Below are 11,970 nucleotides of genomic sequence, written 5' to 3' on the forward strand. Positions count from 1 at the left end.
AATTATAGAAAAGATAAGATTAATAAAAGAAATGAAAAAAGAGATTTCCCAGAACCGAAGGACATGTTTCTACACTGAATGTGATCACCAAATACCCAGCCCAATGAATAAAGCAAGACCCACCCAAAGGTATATCAAATACTGAAATGTCAGAACACCAAGAAGAAAGAGAAGATCAAATAAATGTCAAAGAAATAGGTTATATACAAAGGATCCAGAGTCCAATAGTATCAGACTACTCTACAATCACCTAGAAGCTAGAAGACAGTTGATCAATGACTAAAATGAAGAAAAAGTATCTTCAATGTTGAGTTGTATATCCAGCCAAACTATAAAATGTAAAGGTAGAATAAAGGTCTAGCTATTTTCAAACAAACATGACCTACAAAAATGGGCTTCCTAAGCACTCTTTCTCAGGAAGCTGAGAATATGTTCCACCAAATCAAGGAAACAGGGAGACAGGAGATCCAAGACAGAAAGTAATCAACATGTAAGAGAGGAAGAAGGAATTCCTAAAACAACAGTAAAGAGAAATCCCAGGATGACAGCTGTGCAGCAGGCCTATAAAACAAGTCCAGATCAGAGCAAGAGGAGTGTAGGAGAGATGTGCCCAAGATTAAAATGGGTGCGAGAAGTAACTTGATATGGTTGACCGTACTGGTAAGTCTGCCTGAGTTAGTGGTAGGTGAAGAGTAAAGCAAACAAACAAAATAATGAGGCAATTGTTAATTCCAGGGAAAACAAAACTTTAACAAAAAAAGTAATCACAGTCACAGTAAAATACCTGATTTAGTGGTGAATAACATATATATAACTCTAGTGCTTTAAATTTTGAGTACTTTGATCAAAAATTTGAAATAATTGGGAGGTTGGAGCAAGAGAAGGAAGAATGGTGTGAGAGAAAAGAACCAAATCCCCATCTTTCATGGGAATAAATCAATAAACAATATCTACAATTTTTAAACGAAGAAATCAGAGTGGAATCATGTTACTCAGAAATATGGAGATAAGGAGCTAAAAATATCTAGGAGGTGAAAGGGACTGCTTCATTGTGGAGGCATAGAGCAGAGAACTGCTTTGTTTGTACATAAACTATTTGACTTTTAACACTATTACATCTGTAACTCTTTTAACTTTTAACACTATTACATCTGTAACTCTGACAAATAATTTAAGAATTTTGGATAGTAACCAGCTTATTTTAAAATGGTATATTTTATCTCACAATTAACTAAAGATGCAAATAAACAAAAAAGAATGAAACATTTTCCAGTTTATTATCTTCTGACATTTGTCCCTAAATGCCACTCCCCACCTCCCTTAGAAAAATACTATGTTCATTTTCACAAACTTAAATACATATATTTGGTCACCTTGACTTACATAATTGCTGACAACATATGAAAAGAAAAACTGGTTCTGTTTCTTTGTTATAAATAAGTTATTAAATTATGCATGTGAACATTTGAAACATATACTAATAAAAACTACCAGAGCAAGAAGGCTTATCTAAGTAGCATCTTTGAAAAATGGTGAAAGGTCATTATTTGAGATGCTTGTTTCATGATTTTTAGCTCTTCTGTGGTTTCTGGCCTATAAATGATTCATTCATTCAATTTTTTTTCATGTAATACACCTTTACAAATTTCTTTTTTATAGTCAAGGCACCTTGCTAAGTTCTGAATTTCCTGAAATCTGTAATATTCTTACTTGTACTTAATGATCTTAAATACTGTAAAGTGCTGAATCTAGCAACATATATCTAAATCTGTTAACATTTGCAATTATTTTTCAGAGAAAAATTCTCATTTGAACAATAGTATTTATTGCTTACAGATTGACATGGAGACCTAAACTCAATATTTTGAAGAAGCTTTCTATTATCTCTTCTAATTTTCCTCCTTGCCAAGAGTTGGCTAAATATCGTAACATTGTGTCACTGTAAAAAGGTGGAAGGAAAGGCATTCCACCTTTTTACAGTGTTGCACCTTTTTCCTACATTGTCAGGAAATTGTACTGCCCAAGCAAATATTTAAAATGTAGCAATAAGAAAAAACCTCTAGACAGTAAACCGCAAGAAGATATGAGCCCTTCCTCTTATTCACCATGGCATCCCCAGTGCCAAACATAGTATCCAGCAATATAATGGGTATTGAAATATGTTAAATGAGTGAATGCAACACTGCTTACTAATTTCGTCTATCTTCCCTAATCAAAAGAGATACAAAAAGACCACATTCTATTAGGTATCAGGAATTTATATATCTGACTAAGAAAGAAGACCCATCTTGTCAAGTTTTGGATCCCCAGAACCTAGAAAATATGGAAAGACAAAAAAAAAGAAAAAAAAGTCCTTGTCGGGAACAGATCGCAGTGGGTTAGACTAGCACCCAAATCCCCTTTTATTTGTCACCAACAAAACTTCCAGCCTACTCTGTCTGCATCTCTTAAAACTGAATGGCCTTAAGAGGAGTAGATTCTCAATAGAAAAGTCACTTTTTCAGGAACAGGCACTTCCCACTCCATGCAAAATGAGGCCAAGTCAACAAAACAGCAAAGACTTGGCTAATGCAAGCACAAGCTAATTTATTATGATTGGCCCAAATTACCCACTTTTTTTTGCCGCGCAGGCCAATATCCACAACCGCACTGATGCCTCATGTAGGGCGAACGTTTTCACCAGTAGCTGGTGAGGAGCACGGTGTTTCTCAGCCAAAACCGAGGGAGACTGGAAATTGTGCAGTGCAGTAATCCAAACACCTCGAGTGGATCTCAGTCTTTAAAATCTATATCTCGTAAGAAATTCCTTCCATTTTCCATATTACAAGCTGGGGAAACAAATCTCCGGAGCTCTTCAGGGATGAGCTCTTTTCCAAATACTACAACCATTGCCACCTCCCCATCCCTCAGTCCAAGGGTGAACCACACACGACCCAGTTCTGAACGGTCACATCTAGCTGACCGCCTCCCAGCTGGCCTTTAAAGCAGCCGCGCGCGGTCGAGCTGCTCCGAAGTCCAACTTCCGGCCACAAAACGAGAGGATGTTTTCCTCCTGGCCACACCCTCCCAGCCTCGCCCTCCACGCCTCGCGCAAGAGCGCGCGGGCGCGCGGGAGGGGCGGGGCCGCGTAGGCGGCCGCTGCGAGTTTCGCCCTCCCTCAGCGGCGCGCAGGAATGCCCCGGGCCCACGGACAGCGCGGCGGCGCGCGCGCGCGCTCCCGGTGCCCTCCTCCGTGACGTGCCTGGCCCAGGCCGCGCAAGGGCGCTGTAGCTGCCAGTGCCGCTGTCATGGCGTCTGAGGCGCTGTCTGAGGAGAACCCGCCGCGGTCTCTTTAGAGCGAGGGGCGGGCGCCTGGGTATGGAGAGCGGCCCTGAGAGCCTGCAGCCGCTAGAACACGGAGTGGCCGCCGGGCCGGCGCCAGGGACAGGTTCTCCGCAGGAAGGGCGACAGGAGACCAGGCTCGCCGCTGGGGATGGTCCTGGAGTATGGGCGGCGGAGAGCAGCGGCGGGAAGGGGCAGGGGGCGGCAGCCGCCGGGAGGAGCCTCTCGGACTCGGCTTCTCCCGCCGGCTCGCCTCGGGTTCTCGTACCCTGCAGCTCCCTCCCGGACTTGGACTTGAAGGGGAGCGATTTGGAGAGTCCTGCTGCCCAGAAGGCGCCTCTGACAGGGCAGCACAAGGTGACCGCCTCCCCGGAGGCAGCTGAGGCCGGAGCCGACCATGAGTTGGTTCCGGCCGGAGAAGCGGGCGCCCTCGCGGATCCCGCCGGCACCTGCCGGGCAGAGTCGGCGGCCGCGGGCTCCGAGGAGCCCAGCAGCGGCGGCGGCCTCAGCAGCAGTTGCAGCGACCCGAGCCCTCCCGGGGAATCGCCGAGCCTGGACTCCCTGGAGTCGTTCTCTAACCTGCATTCTTTCCCAAGTAGCTCCGAGTTCAATAGTGAGGAAGGAGCTGAGAACAGGGTCCCCGAGGAGGAGGAGGAGGGAGCGGCGGTGTTGCCCCGGGCTGTGCCTCTGTGCCGAGAGGAGGAGCAGGAGGAGGGGGAGGCAGCCCAGGTGCTGGCGGCCTCCAAGGAACGCTTCCCGGGACAATCTGTTTATCATATCAAGTGGATCCAGTGGAAGGAAGAGAACACACCCATCATCACGCAGAATGAGAATGGCCCCTGCCCTTTACTGGCCATCCTCAATGTTTTGCTTCTGGCCTGGAAGGTACACTCCGCAGCTTTCTATTTCCTACAGCTTTCGGGGAGGGGGAACACGGGGCGAGGGAGCTGCTGCCTGTCAGCTGATGGCTTCTTCCTTTTTTTTCCTCATTCATCAATCCGTCCCTTTTTCTTCTTACATGAAACTCGTTCTGAGACTCTCTTGTTGGAAGAGTGTTCTCATATGTATGTCAGAAAGAATTGCCGGCAACCTCAGGTCTCTCTTGCAGTGTTTAGTGATGAACGTTCAGCATTCAGCTATGGCTGATATACTTGGAAACAGCCGGGACTAGGAGCATCCTAAACCCTTTGATTTATTTTTTTAACCTATATTTTTCTGTGTTATTCCTTCTTACTGACTTTATCACATATGCAAAAGAGTGAAGAAATGGGGAAGGTCATCTTCAGAAGTTACCATCAATCCGTGATATCAGGGAGCAAGTTTGATGGTTACGTTTAGTCTATTTTCCAACTCCTGCTTGCTCCATTTGGGTGTGGATACTTAAGGACATGGTGCTGGGGAAGATGTGGCCCCTTAGACAAATTCCATTTAAGGAAAAGCAGTGGCCTGAGACCTAATTACCATAACTTCTTGCTTTTCAAAGATTGTTTTTATTTTATGCATGATATTTACTTGCCTCATTTCTTTGACTCTACTTAAAGAGTCTGGCATTATTACCAGTAACCACACATCAGAATGTGTTAAGGGAGCTAAAATTAACAACTAAAATAAGAAAAGATATATTCAAGTTAAAGGAGCAAAAGAGGGAAGGGCCCTTCAAAAGGAAGTATATTGAGGACTCAATATATTGAGGACCTGTAAATGAAGTGTCTTATTTAAGCTTGCAGTTTTAGAGTGCTGAGAAGATGCATCTTAGAGTACATATTTTACTTTTAAATTGAGAATTGTATCTATAGATAAAATGTTCCCTAGAAAAAAATAATCTGGATTATTGTGACTAGTTAGGAAGAAAATCAAGTAAAGGAAATAGTGTTTATTAAGTCCCTTCATCTTCCTTTCTAGCAAGGGCTAATGCAAAAGAAATAAGATTATATCTTACCAGTATCTAGTACATAATGGCACTCAAATGTGTTCAGTGAAAACTGCCTGCTCTTGAAGAGCTGTTGAGCTATTTGGAGTTGCAGCATCGACTTACTTGAAATTACTAAAGAACAATGCAAGACAATACACTATAAATGCTAGGTTATAGGAAGCAGATTGAAATGCATTAGACATCCCCAAAGGGGAAGTTTTCCTTTGGTCTGGCATAGTCCCAGAGAGCTTCATGGAATTTTTAGATCTTGAAGGAAGCTTTTAAGGAAAAGTAGGATTTAAAATAACAGGAAAATGGAATTCCTGGGAGAGGGAAGTGTATAAATAAAAGGGATGAAAATAAAATGGATAATGTGTGTGTGTGTGTGTGTGTGTGTGTGTATGTTTTGGATGACAGGAGTGGTAAGTTCATATTGCAGGATAATAGAAAATAAGATTGAAAAGGTGAAGAGCCCCTTGATGAAATCCCTTGAATGTCAGACTAGGGAGTTAAATTTCATCCTGTGAGCCAAAGTCCCCAGTCTTTCTGTCAGAAGGAGTAACAGTTTCCTTTAGGCTTTTCTCACTTCCTGGTTTCTACATAGTACTGCAGAAGTTCAGAGGAAAGAGCAAGTACCATGGTCTCAAATATTTGGGGATAGATGAGCATTGAGTTGGACTTTGAAAGACAGCATACATTTGCGTTCCCACTATATGTGAGGTACTAGAAATACAAAGATGAGTAAGATGCACATGTGCCCTCATGTAGCTCATTAGTAATGGGGAGACAGACATATAAACAATAACCGCATTGCAATGTAGAAGTTCTAAATATGCTATGGAATTACAGAGAAAAGTGTAATTGGGAATGGAACATGTCAAGGGAAAGCTTCACAGAAGAGGTAACCTGTGTACTGGGTCTGATGGATGAGTAAGAGAAGTTCCTTCGAGGCAGAGGGAATAGTGTGTTCAAAGATGCAGAAGCAGAAAAAGGTTTGTTCTATTTGGAGACTCCAACCTTGCTTGGAGTGCAGTGGAGGAGGAGAAGGAAATGGCAGTAGCAGGAAATAAAATTGATAGGTGGGTTAGACTCTGAATGAGCAGGCATGCTAAGGTACTTCGAGATTGTTTTATAAATCTTTGGTTCTTAGCCTTTTTTCTGCCTCAAGGCTATTGATGCACACAAAAATTACTCATCAGTAATCATCAGTGATTGATGGGGAGATCGATTAAGAGTAGCAAGGTTGGATAGAGCTGTGTTCTCAAAGTGATCCAGGGCTTCTGAGGTCAGTACTGTTCATAATAGTACTCAGTTGTTTTTTGCCTTTTTCGCTCTCGTTCTCTCAGTGTCAGTAGAGTTTTTCAGGCTGTATGATGTGTGATGACATAATTGCTCTGACAGTTAACAGAATCTGTGCTCGTGCATTCTTGTGTTTAAAATTTTTCTCAATTTTTATTTCTAGTATGGTAAATCTTGATAGATATAATCCACTTAAACAAGAGCTCTTTGTGATCCTAAATAATTTTTAGGACTGAAGAGGGTCTTGAGACCAAAAAGTTTGAGAAATGCCGTAGTAGAGAAAAATAGTAAATAGGGTATGAAGGTAGTTGTCAGATTTCAGAGGACCCATCATTAGACATGTTTAGACTTTATATACAGCTGATAATAGGAAGCTACTATAAATTACTGGATAGAGGAATGACATAAAGAAAGGGGTCTTTTCATTTGAGATTAGACTGGAGGTGAGATTGTAGTGAGCGTAGCAGGAAGAATTGATGAGGATAGCTCTTTTGGATGGGAAATTCTCTGCCCCTTCTCTCTGATGAGGATAATGTCACAGCCTAAATGATGAATTGATTGCTATCTGGATATAGGAAATGAAGGATGTGACACTTTTTCTAATTGGATAATAAGGATTGGTTGGATCATTCAAAAGGTAGAGAATGTGTTTTAGATGGGAAAGTTGATGTCAGAGTTTGGCTGTGTCAGGTTGGAATTGTCTGTTAGTGGGACATAAAAATATAAATGTTCATTATGCCTCCAGAAACATAGAATGGGCCTCAGGAAAGATGTAAAAATTATGAGAAAAATTGAACTGGAGAATTATTGCATAGATATAAGTATGGTATCAGTGAGAATACATGAATTCTCCAAAGAGAGTGGTGAATAGTTCTCAACTATTTGTCATCCCAGTATATGTGAGGAACTGCAAATTGCCATTATAAACATCCTCCCTCTATTTTCTCGCTCCCTCTTCCATCCAGTTCTCCAGTAGACATAGAGAAAACAGAGGAATAAAGAGGAAAACAGAGGAATAAAGTTGCTGGGGAGAAGGGAATGCTAAGCAGTAAAGATGAGAGAGTATAAAAGAAATCAGTATAGGCACAGTTTGAGATGTAAATGAGAACTAGAGATAGGACAAAGTCATGATAGTAATGTGGGAGAGAGACTCTAATTTAAAAAAAAAAAAAAAAAGGTCAGTTATCATTGTCAAATGCAGCAGCATCAAGGAACTGGTGGAGTAGGAAAGATTTTGCCAAAAAGGACAGATATGAGAACAAGGTCGCTAAAAAGTCAGGATAACATGGAATCCTCAGAATAGGTGGTAAAATTCTCTTCAGAGGAAAACAACAACAATCTTTTTTTCTGAAGTAATGGAAGGAAGATACAAAGACAAGGTCATGTTAAGATAGAGAGACATGAAAATTGAGGCCTCATTCTCCATTTTGGCAGAATAATAGATGATCTCATCAGTAATAGCTATTGAACTTGCCAGTAATTAAGGAGAGAAGTTGTAAAGCATCGAAGGGTGAATTTTGTGAGAAAATTATGTTGTGTTTTAAAGAAGTTCTCATCTCATTGAAGATTATGCCTAGGAATTTGAGGCATAAGCAGAAAGTAGTCAGTGGCCATGGATAAATTGGGGTATTCTTTTAAAACTTCTAGTATGTAAATTTTGCTCCCCACCCCCCAAAATAGTTCTCTCATCCCTGGAAATAGGAGCAGGAAGAATGGCTGGTTAGGATTATCATGTATTGGGCTTTTCAAGGGTTGATTCATGGAGAGTCAATGGAATTAAGGATTGAAAGTAAAACAGTTGATCATCTTTTTTGGGGGAGAATGAAGTAATGAGAAAAATCAGTAAGGAATTTCCTAGCAGTCCAGTGGTTAAGGCTCTGCGCTTCCACTGCAGGGGGCATGGGTTCGGTCCCTGGTTGAGGAACTAAAAAAACAAAAAAATCAATAAACTGAATACATTAGGAAGATTTGAGTGATTCAAAGGAAGTAAGTGCCATGATGATTCTGGGTGAGAGATGACAGTTAAAATGATCAAACATGGTAAGTACTGAGTTGGAAATGTTGGAGTTTTAATGAAAAGTGTTGGTTTAATGAAAAGTGTTGGAAAGTAGGTGATCATCACTCATCTGTAAAATAGTTGAGCTGTGATAATCCAACAAATCAAGAAAGAAGGAAATCTGTTCATTAAATTTAATTCAAGCTCAAATTTCTAATTCTCTTTAGCCGACACCAGGTAAATTGACCCAAATTGAAGTCTTAGAATACATTTTCATTTTGCTTCTTTATTTTAGACTTTTTTTGGTGTTTTTTTAATAGTTTTTCTTTAATCTTTCATAAAACAATGCCATTTTTTATTTGAGGGCTGTGGCCCAATTAATCAGTTGTGTTTATAAAAATCAAGTCAGAAGATATATAAAATATAAAATTTACTTTCTGATGTTATTGGCCTATGTTATAAATACTGAAGCAGAGTGATGGGTACTTGGAAGTTCATTATGCTGTTACTTTTTGGCTTTTCCATATGATTCAAATTTTGCATTATGAAACATTTTTAAAAGCTTCTGCCTTAATATTTTTATGTTTATGAAGGTATTACTTTAATAATAGAGGGAGTCCCTGCTTTGTCACACTTTTGTTTTCTTATAGAAAGAATATAGGTTCTAAGGCCCACATACTTAAAAAAAATATATATATATATATACACATATATATAAAACTTATACTGTACATTGTAATAGAAGACATATAGCATTGTAATATCTAATCATTATGAATCTAATTATTATGTAGCATTTTAGTGGAAGACTGAATGCACTATTCTGATTTAAGATGCTGGAAGCACATCCCCTCTCCTCCCTAATCCTTTGGGTGGGAAATTCTTCCTCTTCTTTCTTTGCTTAGCAGGTGCTGAGACGATCTCCTACTCCACATCAAGGGAGGAACAGCAGGATTCTTAAGCAAGTTTGTTTACCTTAGGCTTGTTGTTCCAGACATTAAACCTAGAAACTATCAATATAAAATAAAAATTGATACATTTGATTCAGTGAAAAACAAAAAACTTAAGGTTAAAAAAAAGAAAAAGGACAAAAAGATACCCCTTCCCCAAAAAAACTTCACCAGGAACTAAGTCAAGTCAAAACACACACTACGAACTAAGGGAATTATCTGCTAGATTACTGTATGTGTCTAAGGGCTAATTTCTTAATTTACAGAGAGCCCTTATAAATTAGAAAGAAAAAGATGAGTGACCCAAGAGCAAAATGAGCAAAAGGCCATTAGCAGAAAATTCAGTGAAGTTCCAGCGGACATATCCTCTGTCTCATTATCACCTGCAGAGGGTGAGCTTCTTACCAGAAAGCTTTTGCTCTAATTCTCCCTCCCTCCTTGATGACTTTTCTTTTCTCATACCTTTTCACAGATGCCTCTTCTTACTTTTGACTAGGCTTTACCTTCTTTTTTTACTTCCTGACTCATAGGAATATTGCAATTGCACAAATTTTCTCATATTCCCCTTTTCCTAAAGTAGGCACAAAGCTCTTTTGAGGATTTCCAAGTGTATTACTTATAAAAATGGAAAAACAGATGGTGAGCTGAAGATTCCATTTTAGCCTCTGCCCACCCTGTTTGTTTTTTAATATAGATCCTGTAAGAAGAGATTTAAAACTTCACACAGTGGTAGAGTTTTGTTTACACAAAAGGTGCAAGCAACACTTCCGAGGCTTTCATTTCCAGTCTCTCCTAAGAATTAGGATTGGTGTAATATCTCTGGGTTTGTCAGATAAAGTGGATATGGGCAGATGATATTATGAATACTCCCTGTGGTGGTTGTCCTATTAGTGATGTCCTCATTTTCTCCTCTCCCTTTGCTATGAGTAGTCCTTCAGTGGAAAACCTTCCCTTTCTCCTTCCATCCTTGTCGCTGTTAAGTCCCAGGTGAAGGACATTTGAGCACAGGTGGTATCAGTAATCCTAGGGCTTTGAATAATAACAGTAAGTACTCAATTATTTTTATGTCCAGATACTATGCTAAGTATTCTACATGTATTATATGCAATTTCTCTTTTTTTTTTTTTGTGGTACGCGGGCCTCTCACCGTTGTGGCCTTTCCCATTGCGGAGCACAGGCTCCGGACTCGCAGGCTCAGCGGCCATGGCTCACGGGCCTAGCCGCTCCGTGGCATGTGGGATCCTCCCAGACCAGGGCACAAACCTGTGTCCCCTGCATCGGCAGGCGGACTCTCAACCACTGTGCCACCAAGGAAGCCCCTATGCAATTTCTCTTTTAATTTTCTCAACCACATCATGAAATCCTTGTGTAGATATTGTTCTTATTTTACATACATAGAAAATTGAGGTGCATAAAGTGTAAATAACTTACCCAAGGTAAGTTTATACCCACTTCAGAACCTGAGCTCTTACTTCAGATATTTGGTTGGAAAGTTGAAATTCAAGGTAACAGTAAGCCTGGTGGACAATAGGCCTGGGACAAACCAGGGTGGAAGAAGAGCTAGTGATAAAGTCAGAGAAGCAGAAATAGACTTCACGATTCCTTAGAACAAATCCTGGGGATCTGTTCTTTGTACAGATTCCTTCTGTTTTTAGCCCCCTGTGTTTTATCCCATGTCCTCTCAATTATCTGACACTTCCAATTTCAGAGCCTTTCTTGAGTTCTGTGGTGAACGAGCTTGCCTTTACCATCAAAGTTTATTAAGTATTTTCTTTGATATTTTCAGTAGTTAAGTTTTCTCTCTCCTGCCACTACCCTAGTTCAGGCCACTTTCATCTCTCTCCTGGACTACTTTAGTAGCCTTTTAACTGTTGTCTTGTCTTATCTTATTCTCATCTGCCTTTCAAGCAATTAATATAAATGTTTCACTGTCACTTTTTCTTTAGGTATATTTTCAGCATGGTAAGCTTGCTGAGCTGCTTAAATATAAGTCCAGTGAAATTTGAACTAAAGATGCTTTTTAAAAAAAAGTTGTATTTATTTATATTTATTTATTTTTATAAACTTATTTTGTTTATTTATTTTTGGCTGCCTTGGGTCTTCGTTGCTGCACGCGGGCTTTCTCTAGTTGCGGTGAGCAAGGGCTACTCCTCGTTGTGGTGCCTGGGCTTCTTATTGTGGTGGCTTCTCTTGTTGCGGAGCATGGGCTCTAGGCACACTAGCTTCAGTAGTTGTGACTCGCTGGCTCTAGAGCGCAAGCTTAGTTGTGGCGCATGGGTTTAGTTGCTCCACAGCATGTGAGATCTTCCCAGACCAGGGCTGGAACCCGTGTCCCCTGCATTGGCAGGCGAATTCTTAACCACTGCACCACTAGGGAAGCACCAAGATGTCTTCTTTTATCATACATCTTTTACTGGGAAAATTTCACTGGAAAAACATTCTTCATTGTTCTAAAACCTTTGAATTGCATATAAAATAGGACATTCTTGAAA

At 40.5% G+C, this 11,970-nt stretch overlaps 1 protein-coding gene across 2 annotated transcripts in view; it reads left to right on the forward strand.

The window, feature by feature from the left end:
• Positions 1–3,278: 3,278 nt before the first annotated feature.
• The window catches only part of MINDY2 (MINDY lysine 48 deubiquitinase 2), a 71,887-nt gene continuing 63,195 nt past the window's right edge, over positions 3,279–11,970 (forward strand). Inside the window, exon 1 of one of the 2 annotated variants that reach the window (XM_029236388.1) lies at positions 3,279–4,206. In XM_029236388.1, coding sequence (XP_029092221.1) covers positions 3,358–4,206 — 849 coding nt within the window. In that variant the 5' untranslated portion in view covers positions 3,279–3,357. The remainder of the gene's footprint in view (positions 4,207–11,970) is intronic. The other variant, XM_029236390.1, reaches the window with a different exon arrangement.

This window comes from Monodon monoceros, unplaced genomic scaffold (assembly GCF_005190385.1).
Source record: "Monodon monoceros isolate NGI ecotype Baffin Bay Population unplaced genomic scaffold, NGI_Narwhal_1 Super_Scaffold_21, whole genome shotgun sequence".
Classification (NCBI taxonomy): Eukaryota; Metazoa; Chordata; class Mammalia; order Artiodactyla; family Monodontidae; genus Monodon; species Monodon monoceros.